This window comes from Caloenas nicobarica, chromosome 23 (genome assembly GCF_036013445.1).
Source record: "Caloenas nicobarica isolate bCalNic1 chromosome 23, bCalNic1.hap1, whole genome shotgun sequence".
In the NCBI taxonomy this organism is placed as follows: Eukaryota; Metazoa; Chordata; class Aves; order Columbiformes; family Columbidae; genus Caloenas; species Caloenas nicobarica.
In genome coordinates this window covers 1440741-1462269 of record NC_088267.1, presented here as the reverse complement: position 1 = coordinate 1462269, position 21529 = coordinate 1440741, and the positions used below count along the sequence as shown (strand labels likewise).

The 21529-nt window shown below is 45.3% G+C and overlaps 1 protein-coding gene across 1 annotated transcript; it reads left to right on the top strand.

Annotated features, from left to right (window-relative positions):
* Positions 1-6578: 6578 nt before the first annotated feature.
* LAPTM5 (lysosomal protein transmembrane 5) lies at positions 6579-21085 on the top strand. The gene is made up of 8 exons (XM_065650774.1): positions 6579-6819; positions 10400-10493; positions 14041-14117; positions 14822-14950; positions 15453-15578; positions 16128-16223; positions 19240-19332; positions 20294-21085. Exons 1-8 carry the CDS (start codon positions 6733-6735, stop codon positions 20366-20368), a joined length of 777 nt encoding a protein of 258 aa, XP_065506846.1. The 5' UTR covers positions 6579-6732; the 3' UTR covers positions 20369-21085.
* Positions 21086-21529: the final 444 nt, after the last annotated feature.

Genomic DNA, 21529 nt, shown 5'->3' with positions numbered 1-21529 from the left:
CACGCAGAGCTGAGGTGCGACCCAGACACGCCAGATCCCAACCCCGAGCTGCCCAGCACACGCTGCTTTGCCGGCATCTGAGGCAGATTCTTGAGGCTGCAGAACAAGCTGCAGAGCAGCTTTAAGGTCCACATTTGCCCCTCTTTCCTACAACTCCATCCGTGTGATGGACTCCTAGGAGCTCTCTGCTTTCCTGGGCTGGGTTTAGACTTCAATTTATTTTCGCAGCACTGAAGAGGCTTCACTCTGCTGCCCAAATCAGCCGTGTTTTCCTACATTTCTTGGCTATTGTTGTTGGCCATGGCTGGTTTGTTAAAAAAACATGTTCAGCATTTCTGCTGCAAGTGACTTTGGGTGGAAAGCTTGAGAGTGGGTGAAGGAGCAGAAGCAGCCTCCATACCGGCTCCTATGGACGAGTAAATATTTGAAAGGTCATTCAGTTATTCATACAGTATGTTCTGCCAAGCTTTGTGCAGAAAAAACTCACCTTTTTTGGTGTCTCTTATGAATCTTTTGGGGTTTGTAAATGTAGCAGCAGGCAGTCTTCCCTTTAGCAGCTAAATAACCCATTGTTTGCTTGTTTATTTGTTTCCTGAGCAAATCAAGCCTAGGAACAAAAATATCATTAACGGGAGGTAACTGCAGATGCTTACACTAAGCAACAAGGGCAGGTTATGGACAAACCTGGGGATGGAAAATGCAAAAGATTTTTATATGATGACTAAGTTCCAGAAATATGTTGTTTTCTGTTGTGGCAAGCAGCAAGCCACTAACTGGGCAAATCTCCCATGGTTTGCAATGGGCAGGGTCCAGGTCTGAGCTGTGGAACAGGGCTCTCCTTTGCACTCAAAGAAGGTGAATTTGGCTCTGGATGTGAACCGCTCTTGTGGAGCGTGTCCCTGTCTCCCGGCCTGACCTGATCCCAGGTTGGCCCCTGTGCTGGACGAGGACCAGCACTTCCCAGCACCCTCAGTCCTTTGGAGTCCAATGGACCCAAATACGTGTGCTGATGTTGCAAGAGTCTGGAGACGTCTTGTTCCAGCTGCACGTAGGTGGGTCCCCCATGTCTCAGCCACCTCTCAGGCAGAGGCTCCCAAAGCCGCAGGAGCTCCAAGGCAGAGGCGTCAAAGTCCTCGTGTGCCCCAATTGTCCTTTCCATTTTGGAGGCGATCTGGGTCATGGTTTCCTCAATGATGTGGAGGCAGCTCCAGCTGCCATTGCAAAAGGGATTCCCCTCTGCTAATGAGCTATTTATGAGCAAGGTACTTAGTCCAAGTTGCTCATCCAGCTCCTACATTCAGGAGAGAGAATTGTCCCATGTATCTCAGATTGGACACCCAGGGTGGGATTTAGCTCCAGTTTAAGGAGCAGCATTTGGTGTTAGATGGGGACATCTGTGCGCTGCTGGTGGAAGCTCTTAGGAGAATCAACGGAGATGTGGCCCTCAGAGCCAAGAGGGGGAGGGAGTGTCTGCTCTAAGGTGACATAAACAGCTTCCAGCATTGGGCCAGGTCTTCATGAAATGTGTTGGCAATTTAGTTACCTGGCACACAAGTAGACACCTAAATTGAAGTGTCCTAATGGGGAGTTGAATCCCATATTTAATTTTATAAGGCTAGGTCAAGGTGGGAGGGATCTCTCCATTAATCATTCATATGAATAACAATTAAACAGAAGTAGTGGTTTATTAATTTCTCCTTGTTGGATAACTCTCTAGAAGCAACTGCTGTCTTATATAAAACCAAAGGATGGTCTTGTTCTTGCATAACTTTGTGAGTAAAAGCTAACACAGTGGCTTCCTCTATCCAGTGGAGTTAAAACAATAGTCTTTTACCTCTGTGAGCACTTAAATATACTCAAGATTATTATTTTTTATGTCTCAGTAAAGCAGAAGGCACGTAAAGTAATGTATAAGACATACTAAGGTATATCTAGAGGGAGGCTGTATGGACATCAAGCATAGCAAACCTGATATAAAATACAATGAAAGAATAAAGCAGGTAACAGGGCAGATATAAATCCTGGTGCAATGAATAAAGCACGTCACATAATGGCAATGAAAAAAGTAGCAAATGGCAAAACACACATCAGCATAGACATAAAGCATAATGAACTGATGGATGAAAGTCACATTAATGGATAGATTGCTCTTGTCGCTCAGAATAAGCAAAATGATCATTTTGTCTTCTGAGGCCTCAGAGAGCTTCTGGCTACACAGGACTATGGGGGGTGCTTTCTAGTTTTCTTACTCAGAAACTAATAATATCCAACACTTGCAAATACCTTTTGCTGAATATCATCGTCAGGTCTAGAAGGCTGTCAGGTTGAAAACCTTTGTTGCTGGGTTGAGCGACAACCCCATCCACTGCCACGTCTCCATGGTACTCACTTGTACAAACATTTTTTCCCCAAATATCCCTGATGAAAGAGAGTCTGCTCAATAAGATGTAGGTAGAAAGGCATAGAGGAGTTAACTTTCTCTGAGATATCGTTTTTCACCTTTGTTAAAAACATGTTTGAAAGGTTGAGGTTTTACTAAATCATGGTGGTGTAATTCTGTAACTGTTTCTGAAGGCAAGCTTTCACCTTTTCACCTGTTTGGAAAGAAAAGGCTTTATAGAGGGAGCAGAGGAACCCAAGTAATTGTCCCCAGAGAGCAGGAAACACCCCCCCTGCAAGACCAGAGCTGCAGTGGGGTTCAGCTGAACGGACTCAGGCAGAGAGGTTAATAAATCACAGACCTTTAAAACTCCCTCATTGTGGAGTATTTTTGCCTACGAGCAAATCCTCAGTCCAGGGTAGGAGCCCATGACACAGAGCTCTGGTCACAGCTCACAAGCAGGTGCAAATTTTTGTGACCCTCTGACTTTTGGAGAAAGCCCCACATGTCCCCCCACCTCCCCTCAGTGCTTCCATCTGCGATCTGGCGAGGCAGCGATCATTCAGCAACTGCACATCTCGCTGCTGTTGCATCCTTCACTAGCTGCATTTTTTACAAACCTCCTTTTGCAAATAGATTCGAAAGGAAAGTGCATTTAGTTCAATTAGGAGACTCTACAAGCAGAAGCCATTCGTCAGCCACTTAACCAAAGTCTCCCTTTTTCCTGGCAGCAGCAGATGCCTGAGCCCAACTGGTTTGCAGCAGGAATTTGCGGTAGCAGACGCAATGCCAGCCTCTGCCGGCGACTTACTGCTCCGCTGGCATGCAGCACCTCTCTCATTAAGGCCCTCACATTGTTGTTTGGCTTCTGAAGTGCAAATACATGAAGCACAGCTGTAGAGGAAGCCAATTAGGAGGGACAGAAGAAACCTTTCCCGCTGGCTGGGGCCCGGCCCAGGACTAAGCAGGATCAGGGCTGCATGGAAATCGGGAGCCTGTTACAGGGAGGGTGTTGGAGGTTTGTGTGCAGGAAGCCGGCAGTTCGGCAGCTCTGATTCACCCACGGTGGCTGTCCCCCACCCTGGTTGGACTCTGCTCTCACCGAGGAGCAGCACACCCAAACCTGGGGAGCTCTTTGCTCCCCTGGGTGCAAAGGAGAGCGGCACGTGCCTCGTTTCAGCCTCTTCTGCTCTTTCTGAAGGAGGTGTCTGGATGGATGCTGGCGGCCTTTTTGGACACCTGGGCACACCCTGGCTCATGTTCAGCCACTGTCAACCAACACCCCCAGCTCCTTTCCCACCAGGCACCTTTCCAGCCACTTTCCTCTGAGCCTGTAGCTTTGCATGGGGTTGTTAGACTTGATCCTAGTTGTCCTCCCCTGCCTCTACAACAGCATAATGCTCAACCACAGCATGCTGGAAGCTTTTCATGTTACCACAGCATCCCCAGACTTTCGTGCACTGTCTGTAGGTAGAGCAAAAGGCCAGGCTGGACGGGGCTCTGAGCAACCTGATCTGGGTGGAGATGTCCCTGCTCAGGGCAGGGGTTGCACTAGATGAGATTTGAAAGTCTCTTCCAACCCAAACCGTTCTGTGATTCTATGGGAGACGTCTGGGTGGGAGATGCTTTCTGTGAATCGGGCTGAAGGACCAAGAGCCCTCAAACGAGAGGTCCCACCTGGGATTGCTTCTAGGCAGGAGTCAACATCAAGGCTCTGCAAACCATGTAAAATAGATGTCCACAACTCCACAAAAAAGCCAGGGCTGTGTTCCTTAGAGCAGACTGGCTTCCTACAAGGCTGATCTTCCAGCACCAGCCTGGGTGTCTGCGGAGGCTGGTGTGCGGACCACTGAAAGGGGCCGCTCAGCATAATGCATCGGCCAAATACGCAGTGGCGTTCAGGCCCTGCAAGACTATTGGAAGCCAACAGCCCAGCCTGGGCCACATTTTCTATTTGTTTTTACATGTTGTGAGCTAAGTTTGGGTATGGTATGCTCAAAAGCACAAGCAAGCCTCTGTCTGCCTCTAAAAGGATAGGGGGGATTGCAAAGGGAAAGTACACTTTTCAAGAGAACTCAGGTTCAAATTATGAACCAGCTTTTCATATTAGCAGGAAATACTTGATCCTCCTGCACCTTCATTCAGCTGGGCCCACACCATGGCTTTGAGGGGAGGCACCCCAAAGGAAAATATATTTCATGTGGAAAAGGTAAGTGAAGCCTGTATTTGGAACTGATTTGTAAATGAAAGAGGCATAAACAGATCAAGTTTTAAACCCAAATATTATTTTTAACCCTATTTCCCCAAAGAAGCTCCAGACATTGTTGTGGTTCACCGTAGCTCTGGTTGTGCGTCCTTCGGTCCTGGTCTCTGGCTTTGTGCTTTCCCTGCTTATGACGACATTTCAGTTTCACGTTGTACTGTGGATCCACCAGTGAACCTTTGCAGCTGGATTATGTTTTCTAATAGCAGTTAGAGGCTATGCTGAAAAATGTGCTACAACAACCTCATTTTTAGCCTGAAAAGCACACGCCATAACAGTGACAACTAACAGCGATGTCAGAATTTTACCAGTTATTAGTCATATGAGTCCATCTTCTTCCACAGCTTGTGAAGATATTGGCTAAAATGCAGCATGATCACCAAACAGTGCAAAAAAAAGGGAAAAAAAAATCCTTTCCTTTTTTTCCTTCCGCTCAGCTGCACTTAGCTCTTACTTGCAAACGGTTTCCACAAATGCAAGACTGAAAAACACAGAGGCATCCTTAAACGGGGGGAAGGAAAAAAAAAAAACGAGAGAAAGAGAGAACCATGTGACTTCAAAATCTGGGGCTTAAGTAATAAACTGTCAGACTTGGTGAGATTCCAAAGAAAACGATGGGAATACGCAACGGGCCCCAGCTGCTCTGACCCTGCCCTGCAGTGTCTTTGTGCTGCAGAGATCGCTGGCTCTGGAGAGGGACCCTGGACATAAAGGCATGGCCAGTCTTTTATGAACCACCTGATCTAAGCTATAGACTGACCCTGTCTCAGACGCAGTGTCCCCAGGGGCATTCAGCTACTTCTATTTCATACCAGCACTGCCCAAAACTCCTGAATTTCTCTAAACACACTGTGGAACTTCCACGGCATTTGGGAACATCCTCTCAGCCAGACTGAAGCCTTCCGGCACACCTCCCATCACATAGCTGGCTGTGTAGCACTCTGTACAGATTTGGAGGGCTACAGAACAGCTATTTCCTGGCATTGAGGTGGAATTTGTGTGTTTAGTTTCATAAGAACAATCAAGAAAACCCTCTGCTTAAGCACTGTAGGGCCCTGATGTTGCTGGCTAGGAACACTCCTGGACGCATCGAACAATAAACTCATTGAGTACATCGCCTGCTGAAACCAGGCATGCTGGCACATAACTCCTATGAGAGTGTGTTGAGTGTGCCCAACTCTCTCATTAATTTAATTTTTTAATACTTGCATTTACCTGCTGGAGAGCTGTCACCCTGCTGTGGCATACCAGACCTTTCCCAGGAAAGCAGAAACTCAGGTCAATCTGTTCCACACAAGGTCTAAAGCATGACATTTCTGTTCCAAGGGGTGGAAAGGGGAAAAGAAAAAAGTGTTTTTTATGAGAATGGTAATACATATACAGCAAAGAGTAGAACTTCTTAAGTTCAAACGGGAATAAAGAGTCTGACATCCCGCACAGTGGCCAAGTCACCAGGCTCAGATCTCTCTGTTGCTTTTTTTTTTTCCCAGGAGCTGACTTAAAAAATCACATCAGCTGTCCCAGCCCCCAGCAGCAAATCTGCAGATGTCTCAGCCAACAACCCTGACCCTCGGGGTCGCACCACCCTTCTGTCCCAGCAGCCAGGGCTGCTCAAGCATCAGCTCCCAGGGGCACGTCCAAGGAACGGTGACTCTGCTGGCAAGGAACAAGCCACTTCAAACGCAGGAATGTGGATGCCTCGCTGCAAAAACAGCAGGTCAAGTTTAAGGTGAAATTCTTGCCCCCCCGCTTTTGTTTCTGATGATTTTTGTAGGACAAAGCTGCACCCTGCTCCACAACCCTCCTCTCCTCGTATATCTCACCCACCGGACACCACCTGCCCAAAGCAGCGATTGTGCTTACGTTTGCCATCTGGGATGTGCAAGCAGTTAAAGATCTGTTAGAAAAGCAACACAATTTTGCTCACTTTGTTATTGAGAAATCAAAGTCCTCATGTGACTTTGTAGATGACTTAACACATTTATAGACCAGGAAGGAAGTGGAGCTGCGCTGCTCGCTTCGCTTTTCAGCAGAGCAGTTGCTGCAAATTTGACCTCATTAACTCACGGCTGTGCAGAGGGACCAGAAAATGACGGTCCAAACGACCACTGAGCCCCCCAGATGTTGCTTCTTCAACATCACGACAGCAACGGTCGCTCTGGGGATCTTCCACATGGTAAGTTACAGGATGGAAAAGGGGACAGGGAGACAAGAAGAGAGAGGCAGAGGTGTGATCTTTGCAGAAGATGTAATTGTTGCAGATCACAAGGTTTCCTGACTGTTGACTTTTCTGTGTTGAAAAAAGAGACAAACCAATGATTTAAGAGAGATGGACAAAAGAGGGGAAGGTGGCCTGGGAGGGAAGGTGGCCAGGAAGAAATTTATCATTCTGGGAGGGTTTTTTAAGTATCTTTTCCCTGGCTCTACCAATTAGAGCTTATGGAAACTCACTCTGCTCCCTGCTTTTCCCTTGCAGCTTCATGCAGGAGCTCTTACCCGGGCAGGGGTGCGTAGCCTGGCCAGGGTTCAGCACTGTTCCCTGGACCTGTCGGTCAGAAATCGGGCAGCACAGTGGCGATGGAAACTGTGGGAGAGCTGAAATGATGGGTCACTGGCGGGAGCAGGGATTTAGGTCCCAGGCAACCAAGCGGGGGTGGGCAAAGCTGCCTGGTTTCTCTCTACGACCCATTGGACACTATATTCACTGTTTTGATCTGTGGCTGTGTTCGGCTGCCAGACAGCTGCTGTAACTTCCCCGGGTGGTCACGGATGGCAGCGAGCAGAGGCAGCAGAGCCCGGAGGGACAGTTCTTCCCCACCACAGGGTTGCACAGAGATGCTTTCAGGTAGCTTGAAGTCATACTGAGGATGTGGTTTCCTCGCATGGCAGAGGCACTTAAAATAATCCCGTCTGTTGCACTGGGTGTGCACAGTCACAGGCTGGGAGCCTGCAGGGTGATAAAGGTTAATGGGGCCCTTCACCCATAGAAGAAGTGGAGTGAGGGGAGCTGCAGCCTGCAGATGTGTGCTGGGCAGCTGTCACAGAGGGATGCTCGTGAGCTGTTTAAAAATGGGACCCTCGTAGGAACCATCGCCAAGATCTGAAGAGGAGCTGGCAAAATTAAAGGTCTGTGCAAAGGTGGGAAACAAGACAGAACCACAACACATAACACTGAACAGCAACCATTTTTTCCCCTACATTTTCTGAAAATTTTGATGATGTAGCTGCAGCTGGGCAGAGGGAGGGAAAAAGAAAACGAATTTATAACTCAGCAGTGACTTGGATGATTTGCTACATCAATACTGTTGGCTCGTACCAGCATAAATTATTGCTGTGGGTCCTAGTGATGAATCATAGTGATACTGGGTGATAGTAATGCCATCAAACGCAAGCTCTCAGGCTTTGTGGAAGATGTCTTGTCCTCCTATAAATTGGATTTGTCTCACCGCTGATCTCTCCATAGACAATTGAAATAAATCGTGGGGATTCTCAAGTAAATGGGAAAGAAGAAGGAGGGGAACGAGGAGGGGACAGAGTTGTGTGATTAGCAAAGATTTGCTGGGTGTTGTGGGGTGGACTGGCAGGTGACTTCCAAAGCAAGCATGGAGGAATTTGTCCTTCTGCTCATCGGTCCTTCCAGGCATGAAGAAGCTCAAGTTATTTGACACTTTCTTCAAGAACAAGGCCAGAAAGTTGCTTCTGTGTGTACAGCATGGGAAGAAAACCTGCAATTCATTTGCTACTAGTCTTTGACCAGAGCCAAAGGAGGCCTTAGAAAGCAGCATGTCTGCAGCTTGACCCGGCCTCTGTGGCAGCTGAGCTCTTCAATTTGGCAGCTCTTTAACCCGAGGAGCAAAGTCTCACCTCTGGGACTCTCCCCAGGTCCAGTCCCCACCTGCAGACATGACTGGTGTTGGTACGAGCTGTGGTCCGTCGTGCCTCAGCAGGCTGACCCGAGATGCGCAGCAGTCGCTGTGCTGCTCCCTCGTCCTTGCACAAACAAGACGGGGAGAAGGAGGCAGCAGGCAGCAAAAAGATGAAATGTTTTGAAAGGAAACCAAATGGGAGCTAAAAGCACTCCTCACTTCATCCTACCCTGCCACAACAACCGCTTCTAAATTAAAATAAGAAAAGGCGAAGCACTGAAAGTATGGCATTTATATGTGGTGTTATTTGTCTTTGGAGTGCTGGGTGTCACCTGCCTGCGTGTCCGGCTGTCAGAAACCTCCTAAGCATCCAATGCACTGTCAGAGCAGCACGTCACTGTCCCCACTGCCCCCTGTTCGTTATGGCTTCAAGCTCTTATCGCAGAAACATTCAGTGTGAATTAGAAAAGGAGCAGCCATCAGACTCTAGACAGATTTCAAACCCAGAGGGCAGGCTGGTGGTGGGACACAGGGTCCCAGTCCCACCTGTGGTGAGGTTGTGGCTTGGTGGACACTCACTCTAGAAGCAAAGGGCTCTGGGGATGTGCTACAGCTCATCTGGAAACCATACTTGCAGCTTGTGGCGCAGAAAGCTGATGAATTTGGTTTGGAAGGTAGTTTCTAGGTCTCCCACAGCTAACGCAGAGACAGTCTGCATTCGGTTCCTGTCTCTGCTGCCGGCCATCCCTCCCAGCCTCGCTTCCCCATTCTGGGGCAATGTGACACCTTTCTTTCCATGCTGCTTCATTTTGTTTGCTTGCAATGTCAGCTCAAGCACAGGAGGCATCTGACTGCACGTTACTTTTACCTGAACACTGCCTAGATCTTGTGTGGCACCCCCAGCCACTGCTCTGCAGAAGACAAAAACTGTTCTCCCTTCTGCTCCCTTAAGAGGTTTGCCTCATCTCGTAGCTGGTTTTGTGCTGTTTCCCATACATAAAGTTTGCAAACACAAGCGCAGACCACAACAGTTCTGGTTCCTCCTTGCCTGTGTCACTTCTCTAACCGTGTGTTGAAACCGAAGGCTGCTGTAGCTGTTGTGGAAAAGTTCTTTCAGCTGTATGGTACCCGAGTTTGCGTTGATCTTTGTGGCAGATAAAAACTTGCTTCCTGCGTCACTGTGGGGTTCTGATGATTCAGAGTCCAGATAAAATGGTTTTTCTCATTTACCTCTTCCCAACAACCTCTTTTTTCCTGGTGGTACCTTTGTTGATGGCTCCTGTCCCTGGAGAATGGTCTGCAGAACAGGTGCACTCAATGCCGGGCCCGGTGTTGGTGGAGTGAAGATGGAGAATCACGTTGGCACAGATTTCTGCATTTTTTGCACACCACCATTTTGGTTCAATGTGAAACAAAGCACATTTGGGGATTTTTCTCAAATAAATAGAAGAAGGAACATGGTATTTTGGTCAAGGGAGTAGCATAGCTAGCTTCACAAAGAGATCTTTTTTTCCTTTTTGTGTTTCTTTTTACACTTCAAAATAGTACTGTTGCATTCAGCTCAATTCTGAAGCGAAATGCAATTTCAAAATGTAAAACCAGGACTTTCTGGATAAGAAATGTTGAAACAAAACCCATTAACTTTGTAATTTCTCCACCCTCCTTCAGAAGCCGGCAGGAAAAGACAGTTAAACCCAAACTATTAATAGGCTGATAACTTCTGCCTCAATATTTTCTTGTACGGGATTTTAAAGCCTTCATGACTGTCTCACTTGGAGACCCATCCTGCATTTAGGACTGTGGCCATTGCATGCTCCCTGGAAACAAATTTGTTGATAGGAAGTTGGCCCAAGACCCTCTGGATTGTGTTTTTTGCTTTTGTTCTCCTAGGTTATGAGCGTTTTGCTGCTGATTGAGTACTCCCTGGAGGTGGCGAGCGGGAAAGGCTTTTGCAAAGACCTGGACAAGGATTACTACAGAATTGGTAGGTCACCAGGATGCTGGGAAGCAGCAAAGCTCTGTGGGTTTGAGAAGAAGCCCAAGATCCTGCCCTGGTCCCTCTTTTTCATCAAAAAAGATTGGAAACTGGTGTTGAGAGCAGAAGGGCCAAAAGCTCAGACCCAGACCTGTCCCTTTGGTCCCCGTCTCCAGGTTTTCCCAGCCCCGGATGTTTTTTGGAGAACACTGGTTGTCTGGAAGAAGCAGCCAGGCTGAGACAGATTTTTCAGATAATTTCCATACAAAACCATTCTACGCTTTCTAAGCAAGATGTGCATTTCTGCAAATCTGGAGGCTTTTCTTTAAGAATAGAACAGTTCCAAGTGAAATTGGCCTGGTTTTTAACACCCCCCCCTTCCCACACAATCAAAATGACAGATCTTCTCCCTCCCGCCGCTTCCACTGCCTCCCACACAAAAAGGAACGTTTTATAATGAAATCCCCAGCACTTCCACTTGGCTTCTCTTCCTAAGCATTTCAAAGGGCTCTGCTTGGGAGATTGTGTTTTCTGATTACAGTTGGAATGAACACAGTGCAACCCTTCTATTTCCAGAAACTAGCAGGGAAGCAATACAGCAAAGCCATACAAAACTTCAATTTGACTTCAAAACCCAGATGGAAGAGTTGGAGAACAATTTGGGGAGAGGTTCTCTCGATGCCCTCAGCATCTGCTGCTCTATTTGTAGATCCTGCCAGATTAAAGCACGTCTCAGAATACAGAATGCTAACACTATAGTCATAGCCCAAGAATATAAACAAGGCGAGGTTTATGGGAAAATGCTTTTCACATGGTACAGTAGGAAAAAAATACATATAGGAGTTCAAGCAGAACGTTTTGCTACCCTAAGAAGAGGGGATGGGACGGGCCGCCTTTGTCTTTGGGAGCCTGGAAGATGATTTTCCCACTCCTAGCGGGGTCAATGCCAGGATGTTGGCTAATTATAAGCAGATCTAAATTTGCTACCTAACTAATATTTAAGAAATAACACAAGATTAATTTGGCCAGGTGGAGGGAACAGGCGGCAAACTTTGCCATGTGGTGATTTGGGGCATTCAGCTGCAATTTGGAAGAATTAGGTTCACATCCCTGTTCTCTGTCTCACAGCAGAAATTGGGATGTCCATTCCCCATGCGGCCTCCCCCACTTCCAGTCTATTATAAACCTCGACCTGGAGCTGAGAAGCTTTCCTAGCAAAAGTCTTCTTGGCAGAGCTTCATTCCTGAAAGCATATGAGCTTTGGCAGGCTAGCTTTTCCTGCTGGAAAAATAAAACCAGAAAGCAATCCTCAAAAAAACCATTTCAATTAAATCCCCCTTATCAGTTCTAAGGCAGCAACATGAATGGCATTCTGCCTTGAAAAGGTCACACCCCACCACTTGCCATAGGGCAGATCTTTAGGATGTCTTTAGTTCATGCCGGTGTCCAGTCTGAGTGTTAATCACTTTTACTTCTCAGTAATGACTATAAAAACCATCACTGTGGACAAAGTACAACAGGTAAAGTTGTTTCAATTTCTGTCCAGTCAGCCAAGAAAAATACCTCAGTTATGCCTGAAGGCCTCTGTGCACAGCATATACCATATCCTATGCATGCCATATCCTATGCAGAAAATATTCCCCTGTTCTCTGATGGAAAGCAGACCAGGCTAAAGGGACTGGGAGGTTTCTTCCCCTTGCTGGTCCTGCCCATCCTTTGGATGCAGATGTCCAGAAACAACTCCCTATAGCTTATCAGCAGCACTGAATCAGACACCACCATCCTTGACAATCTGTGAATGCAACTGTTAAACCACAGCTTTATGAGCCCCGGTTGTATTTCCCATGCCAGTTTATTTGGCCATTAAATAGAAAGGGGTTTCTCTGCATTCATGAGGAATATTAGGAGTCATTCAATGTCCCTCCTGGCTACATTCAGGGCACAAACCCTGATGGGAAGTTAAAAAAAAAAAAAAAAAAAGATAAATTTGGCAAATAAATGCTCTCTCTTCCTGTTATTCTCTGAATACTCCAGTACTTTTTAAGGTACTGTAGATGAAAACAGGTTATTCCTGAGATAGGCACCCAAATGAACATGCAGGAGGAACAGAGGGGAAAACCTTGAAATGATGCCCCTGTGTTTGAGGTTATACAGGTCCACCAGCTTGGTTCAAGATTCCTAAATTTTGCCCTTTTCTGAGAAGTTACTTTGTTAAAGTAAAGTCTTTGATTACTGAGATCAAATCTGGTGGTGCTAAAATGTCCCTGGAACAGAGAGATCTGCTGCCCACAGAAAGGGTGACTATATTTGCTGTGAACAAGCAGGAGGCAAACAGTGCATGGAAAGTTGTTTTGTCTTGGTTTTTCTTTTCTTTCCAACTCTGTCCGTAGGTTTGCAGGCTTTTTGTTTCTTTGTTATTTTGTTTAGGGGTTTTTTTTATGTATGTTCTACTTGGAAAATTTAGCTGGGTTCTGCTGTTAATTATCTTGCAGAAGCAACGGCCAGTTGCTCAATTAATTAGTGAGCTTGCTGAGAGAGCTGGAGCAGGAGACCATGCAGAAAGAGGCAGAAAAAAACCACAGTTGTCTTGAATCTAGGGAAACATCTCAGATAAATCCTAAAGAGATAAATCCTCTCCAGGCCAAACTGCTGATTGTTGGTTCAGTGAAAATGGTTTCAGGCAGTTTGGGATTTAATGGGACTGAGGCTTTCTCTTTTTATTGCTCTTCCTACCAAGGCTGGGTCTGTCTTTGTTAAACTCTCGTTTAGTTGGAGTTTATGCTATCCTCGTGTTAATCTTTGGGTTTGCACACCAAATCACAGCCCTGTTTCTGCTCTCCTGCTTCTGAGAGGTGTGTTTGGTTTTCTGCGTTGAAGCTCCGGTTCTCCCCGTGACCCCTGAGAGCCACAAAGCCGTGAGCAGCCTCTCCTGCAGTAAAACCCTTTCTCCATTGCCCTCTCCCTTCTCATTTGGGTGGATTTGAGTTTTCTTTCTTTGCTGCTTCCTAAGCTTTCTTCCTCTTCTGTATTTCAATTCTCATCACTTTCTGGTAAACAGATCCTGCGTTTGGGTTTGTTTGGTGGGTGGTTACAACTCACACTTCTTGTCTGCTTGAGAGCCTGGCAGATCTTTCACCAGATTTCACTTGCGGCTACTTTATCTGTCTTTAAGTCTCACAATAATTTCCAACTCAGACTTACTAATCATTAGCAGAAAGCACTCTGCATTTTTTTCCTTCATTTTACCCTAATATTGTAGCCTAGGATACTTAAAACTTTAGTCCAGGCAAGAAAGGTTTTTGTCTCACATATGATTTTGTTGACAGCCTATTCAACCTGGTGGCTAAAGAAACAGAAGCTTCAAAAGTAAATGAAAACAGACGTGTGTAGAAAGGGAAAAAGTAGTTTACCTTCCAGCAGCATGGCATTCATTCTCCCACATGTACAATTCTTTCTTCCAGGTTATCACATTTTATCTCTTCCTCAGAGGTGTGATCAAATGGGGACATGAGGCTCCAGCTTTTAGTAATGTGGTAATTACTGTTATCACTTTCAGCTGATGTCATCACCAGTTTCCTGTTGATCATCATGCTGTTTGTCATCAGCTTCAACCTCCTCCTTGGTGTGGTGAAGGTACGTTCTCCACAAATGACATCTTGTTGCAGGCAGAGGCCTCTCTGAGTTAGGATGTGTTAGAGGAGGGGACTAGAGTATGCTCACTAAAATGCTGAAGTTTGATCAAAAAAGCAGATAAATATCTCCGCTCTCTGACAGAAGGGGAAGGCGGCTGGTTTGCAGTCTCAGGCTCATCTGCAAGGCTGCTGGCTGCTGGATTTACCAAAGCTGGGGCCCATTTCCAGCAAGACTATTTTTTGTGTTAAGGAATGAAAGTGCTGTGATTTGGAAATGTTGTTTTATTGCCTCACTTCCTTGTTCTTTTGCAAGTTGGATCCTGGAAGGGAACTGTAACTCCCTTAATACACTGGGCATTCATTTCCCGTTTCAGGAGAAGAAATGACCATGCATTGGTGTGAGAACCCAGCTTTCTCTACAGTGGTAACCTTGGGGACAGGCAAATGACAGCTCTGATGGGATCAAGTGCCAATGTTATATAGCGAAAATTCACAGAAACTTTCCAAGAGGGTGAAAAACAATCAATATTGCTGCCTTTCATTGTTCCTGAATCAATTGTCACCACAGTATGTGGAATTAGATGCAGAAATTCCAGGAAAGTATTTATTCTTGGAGTACCTTAATATATGTCCTTTCAGGTATTGGCAGCTGGTCTCCTTCTCCCATTCAGAATAGAAATAATTGGCCTTGCTTTTCTTTCTCAGAAGAGGGAACGTCTCCTGATCCCGTTCCTTGCTCTACAAGTCCTGGACTTTCTCCTCAGCCTCCTGACGATGTTCAGTTCCTACACACAAGTCCCAGCGATCATTTCTGTGTCCTCGCTTCGCCACACAGTAGGTGACAGCTCACTTTTGGGGTGGTCGTCTCTGTTCTCTGTAAGATGGAGACCGAAGTGTGGTGTATAAAGGATCTTTATCTCGGGCCATAGTTCTTCATGGTGAGGTAGGTTCTGTCCTGGCTGGAGACAGGATTAAATCCTTGGAGGCTGGAGGGTGCGCAAGGAAAACTAGTGACAGCTGGGACATTGTTTAGTTTCCCACGCCTGGGAATCTTCCTGTTGGTTTTATTTTCTGTCTCCTGGCTCTGGGGAGGTCATTGTGGGTGTGCCTATGCTAGGAAGGGTTTGCTGGAGATAAGCTAGGAATATCACTGTGGAGCTTGCGTAAATCAGCCCAACAAGACGGTTTGCTCCTCATTTTGGCTACTATAAGTGAATTAAATAGCTTAGGCTATCCATGTGAACAAACACAGGCCCTGTGTAAAATGTGGAAAATCTATAGAAGCGATGCAAACTTGTAATTATAACCAAATCCTTGTTCACTGCCCTTCTTGCAGCAGGGGCACTCGAAGATCCCTTTCCTGGCTCTGCAGCTGCTGGATTTCTGCCTGAGCATCCTCACCCTCTGCAGCTCTTACATGGAGGTCCCCACCTACCTCAGCCTCAAGTCTTCAGATAATGGGGTAGGTCATGAGCAAGCCAGTTGATTTCTCCTGCTGTGAACCCCTACGAAGTTCTTTCAGTGGCTGTTAAGACCGAGTAAACATTCTCTGATCCCTGTGGTATACCCAGAACTGCTTTGTTTGATGGCAAAAGAGGATTTTCCATGTGTTGTCACCAACACGGTGTTCTTGACTGACAGCTTGCTTATGCATGTGTTTCTTAAAAGTACGCCCTGTTTTTCTTGTAAGAATTTTATGGATGCAAATTGTAGAGCAAAATGATTTGTATCGAGCCTGCCTGCATGCATGGAACATGTATCAACTTTTCATCTTTATTAAACAGTCATACTTTCAGTTCTCATTTAAATAGTCTTCTGAAAATCTTTGCCAAAGGTGTGTAAACAGTAGGAGGAAAAAAACATCCCTGCAGTCTTTCCGATGAGGAAAGGAAGGTGGCCTGTCCCACCTTTCTGGCAGGCAGACAGAGGATTCTGCTGGGGTCTCCACCACCTTGTGTGACCCTGGTAGAGGAACAAGTGTTCGTGACTGAGACCCTCTCCCTCTTCACAGGGCTTTTTGCCAACGCTGGAGAAGTTACCAACAGAGGAATATGCCAAAGTGATGATCACCTTCACCATTGCGTTCGTTGCTGTCCTCTTCCTGAAGGTAAACAGCTGCAGGGTCTGGTGAGGCTGAAATGAAGCTTTCTTGCCTGAGGGATCGGATGAATTGGTTTTACTTTTCTCTTAAATCTGCCAGGGCATTGGGAAGTGTTGTTGGTCTCTCCTTGGGTGTAAGCATAGTGTCTGAGGCAGGTCTAATATTCAAACCACCGTGTTTTTTGCTTCTGCACATGAGTTAGAAAGCAAAATGTCTCTGACATCTAGAAACTATTACTTCCCATTCATCTCTAGAAGATGTTTAAAAACAAATATAGGAAACACTTCTGCTATTGTGTGCCAAAATAAATTAGATCATTAAGCAGCAGGTTAGATCTTCCGCTTGGGTAAGTCACTGTATCCACACTGATGTAAGCAGAATTATGCACACTGATACCCTGAAATTTAATTAAAACCTGTGAGCTGCTAAATCCTGCTTACATCTCAGAAAACTCCACTGCAAGATCATTTCTATTCTTCTTACTTCAATGGATGAGAGAGCAGGTTTTCCACTGAGGGGTTTCAGACCAGCTAAGAAAACCGGATCATTCTAGGTACTTGAGCAAATTCTGTCACAGTGAAAAATGCCGCTTGTTAGTTGGAAAGCATTTGTCATTCAGACTCGTCCCAGGTGGCCAGACAAGACAGTGTGGAGTGGAGTGTCTTGTATGATTGCACTGCAGACATGACTTGAGGATCTCTTTTAATATTTGCATAAACTGAGCAATAGGAGTGGAGATAACCCTGAAACCCAGCTGGCTGTGTGGGTCTTCAGCAGAAATCTCACTGACCTGGCAAATGGGTTGATTTACATTTTCCACAGGGTTGACGACAAGACTGCTTAACTTGCAATGACTTCTTGCGCTGGAATCTGTAGGAGGAGGATAATTTTTAAGGCACAAGCACTCCTTGATCTACTAAACTCCCCAAAATAAGTCATTAGGAAGCCCATCCTTCAAACTTAGTGACAATCCCTTTCCATTTCCATGCGCAGCAAAGCCATTGTCATGAGTGTTCATGAGTGTTCCTTCCAAGTGATAAAGATCCGAAGAGGAACGTGGCAACAACATGAAGCATTTTAGAGTTAAAAGGGCCATTTGCCCAGTTTAGAGCCAATTTGTTTTAATTCACCAAATACACACACATCTAAATACCTTGGACTTGCTCAGGATCTTTTTGCATAAATTGACTTGCTTAATGACCCATTGCAAGCATTTATTGCTCTTACACTAAAATATTTCTGCGTATCTGGTGCTGTTTTCCTGCCAACTTGCAATTACTGTCCCCAATTAGTTATTTGCATCCCACATCAAAGCATAACACAGCTAGAATTTTGTTTGTCAGATGAAGAGATGGGGCACCTGCCCCGTTCACGCCTCTGCCAGTGACCTTATACGAGACCTGCAAGACTTTGCTCACCCTTTTAGCAGGAAAGATTTCTCTGGCAATGTTAAGGAGATGCTATATTTGTTTGTAGAGCCCCAACAGTGATATCATCAGTTGTTCGAGTCTAAGCTCCTCAGATATGCAAAGTGTTCAAAAGCAAAGTGAGTGAAGGGGTGATGCTCGCACGGCACCATTAGGGCCATCTCCCTTGTAGATCTGTGCATCCACAAGTAATCGTCATCTCGCCTCTGTATCATAACATCTCTCCACGACCATGATGATAAGAATGCAGAAAGCAAGGGGACTAAACATTTCTGATGGGAAATGAAAGAAAAGGTTTAACATAATTACTTCTGAAGTAGCTCGCATCCTGAACTCTAGGACAAGCTTCCCATCCACTCATAATGTCAATGGCTGCCAGGGAAGTTTTCCCTCTTCGTTTTGGTGTGGAGAAGGGTATCCTACAGTGACTCGTGTGTGTTTTGAGTTAGCCAGTAATGGGATGATCCCAGGGTCACTGGCTGCCCTTGCAGAAGCTGTGTGTACTAATGCATTCTGCTCAAACCTGCTATTGTTGGCAGCAATCTCAACTGAAGACAACTCCATTGAATTTGGTGCAGATACTGGAATGGCACTGCAGCAAACTTTTTCAGAATTAGAATCAAAGAAAGTATTTTTTGTTGTATGATTTTTTTTTAAATTTATTGGGGTTTTTCAGGGATGAGTGGTGTTTTATGTACAGTTTATATGATGGTTTCAGCGTCTTGCATGTTTGCTCTCTGTATGAAGAGGCTTTTGGAAGGCAGAAGGTATTTGCAGTATTCCCTAAAGGTGGTCAAAGTTTGGATTTACCTCCTCAACTCTGGAAGTCTGTTTGAGAGACAGATTCCTTCAACTCGGATACTTCATTCCTTGCTCTCGTTCTTTGTCTTGGCTTTGTGTCAAGACAAACAGTCCTTATTGTTCTAGGAAATCCTAAGCTACATGGCTTGTTCTCGGGACATATAACTCCCTATGTTCCTTTGAAAATGCCAACTGTTTTTAACGTAGTCTTATGCCAATAAAAATAAGAGGCACACGACTTTCCTTCACTGCACAGAGTAGGGAAAATATTTATTTAATATGGTATGTTTCACAGGCCTTGCTTATTTTCTTGTACCACAATCCATCAATCGATCCATTTTGCTCAGAAAAGCTCTCTATTTATTGCATCTTGTAACTCTGTGAGGCGCAAAGCAGTCTTGCCAGAAAAGTGTAACTATTGCAAGTACAGGATATTTTTTGGCCTTTCAGGTCAGTCCTAGTTGACCAGGGAGTCTTGGATCTCTGAGAGGTGGATGTTGTGCCCAGGGTGCTTTTCTGAGACATCCAAACTTTGTAGCCTGCTAAGAAAAAGAACATGAAAGACATGCGTCCTTCCCTACCTGACAACATCATACTCTCAGAGGTCTTAAGTATGTGCTTTATATTTAAAAGTGTTACTAGTCCTATTGACTTCCCCAAAAGACTGATTTAAGGCCTTGGGACACGTGGTTCCAGAGAAGAGAGGAGGACAATAGCAGGCTGATGGCAAAAGTGAAAATGCTCTTGTTGACTTGCAGTTCAACAGCAGACTTCCCTTTCCCTTTCCTTTGCAGGCCTATATGTTCAAATGTGTCCTGAGCTGCTTTAAGTTTATTAAAGCCAGCAAGAGAGAGGAGGAGAAAGTTGACCCACAAGCAGTTGAAAAGGTGAGTAAAGACTGCTTCAGATTTACACCATGAAAACTCACGTTTTATGGTGATGAGATGCACGACAGTTCTTCCTTTTGGGTCTTTAATGAGATGAGAGATAGTTCAACCCTTCAAATGTGCAGTAACAGGTACCAATAATCAGTTTCCAATTATATTATGTTCCTTTAACTTTACTTTTGTATAAAACCTTTCAAAGTCAATGGTATCTCTAAGGAACCTGAAACTCGGGCTTCAGGCAAAGCAGATAAATGGGAATATATAACTTTTATTCTTTGATCCAGAGATCCGTTTTTAATTTCAGTTGAACTTTGGTTTCTGTGCCTAATAGTGCTACCCATGCTCAAAATTAAGTTTGTCTTCACCTTTCACTGGGTCAACATCTGAGAGATTTTGTGCATTGCCCTTCATTTTAACAGTTTGCTAAATAATGAATATCAATGTCCTTACTTAGATTACTCATGATCTCTTTAATAGTAGCATCCAGCTGCTCTGACACAATGGAAAGATATTGAAGACCTTCCAAAAATAAGAGACACTATAAAGATGGATGAGAAGTAAAGAGGAAGAATGTGGAATGCTAAGTGTAGGCATTTGTCTTGTTGAAACTCGGCAAATATGATGAGCCGTGTCTTACCAGCAGTGTGTGCCGCCGCTGTGCACACATCATGGGCCTCTGCAATGATCTCAGCTTCGCTTCTTTGCTTAGGTAATGAGGCATTAAAGAGCCTTGGTCCATTTATTGCAGCCATGTTTCAAGAGAAGGAGGTGGGACTGGCATCAAAGCGGTTATGAAGTGCTGCTGACCTCTAACTCTTCTGGATTTCTGCCCTTTATCTCTTACAGCCCATGTGGTTCTATTACTCTACTTTGAACTGGGCAGGGAAACACATCTGAGATCAAATCCACTGGAAAACCTTCATGTGATCCCCAGAGCATAACTAATGGTCTTCTCTTTCAGGCCGTGCTGCCGTCGTATGATGAAGCCTTAGAGTTGACTTCCAAGGATTCCCCACCGCCCTATGCCGCAATCTAAGCTCCACTTATGGAGATAAGACATCTCTATTGCTGTTGGTGCCTCTTCCCCCTTCTGTCAGATAGTCAGCCTCGTTGAGAAGCTCTAACTTTATAGCAGTATCATGCTTATTCCAATCCACCTCACTTTATGAGCCTACGAAGAGTGATGGCGAACCCCTGGAGCTGGTGCCTTGTCCTACACTGGCAGTTTTGACTTAGTATAATACTATCAAGCTGCAATGCTAATTTTAATTAACCTGGCACCAGGCACTACAGAGGTTCCCATTCCTGGCCTCTGACATCTGGCTAATGTGAGATGTAGGCACTGGCCTGAATCCCTTGTCAGGCTTGCTTTATGCCAGCGAGATGCTGTTCCTCATCTGTCTCACATCTAACTCAGCAGCTGAGACATTTAGGAAGCGGAATGGGGGCAAAAAAGGCAAGAACCTTTTCACTGAGACAGTCCAACCCTGCAGCTGTGCTAACCAGCATCTTTTAATGAGGACCCTGCGGGAAAGGGATCAGCAAAAGAATGAAGGTCTCAAACGAACTACAATGCAGCTCTCATCCCGTCCGCTTATGATGATGATTAATAGTGTGTACTCCAGAATATACGACATGCAGGAATTGTCACAGTATTGCTCTGTCATTTTATACCTGAGTGTTTGCATTTTTTTTTGCTTTTAGTGTGACTTGAGAGATGAGTTTCAATTAAAAAAAAAGTTAATGGCTTCAACACTTTGCTGTCTGATTTCCGAATGATGCTGTCCTAGTACGTCACAAGGAAGCAATAGTTTGCTTTCTAAAAAAATTAGTTAGCAAAAATGGTTATTTGGCTGTAGACCTATGTTATCTCATGTGTGTGCTGCTCACAAAGGAAAATTTCTAACAACCAACCTGGCAGTTTGAACTGGCTGCTTCTCATTTCTCCCCAGCTACCTACCCACCTTGGCTGCAGTCCTCAAAGCCGTCTCTTCCAGAAATGGGGTTTGTTTCAACATGTGTGGGGAGCCGAGCCTTTGGGTACACACCTGATCTTCTAAATGAGCCTGATGCTTCATGGCTCCTAGCAAGCCAAACGATCCTTCTGCTCAACGCAGTATTTTTCTCTCCAGGGCTTAGAATAGCTCCCCATGAAAGACTGGCTAAAAAAAAAAAAAAAAAAAAAAAAATCCAGAAA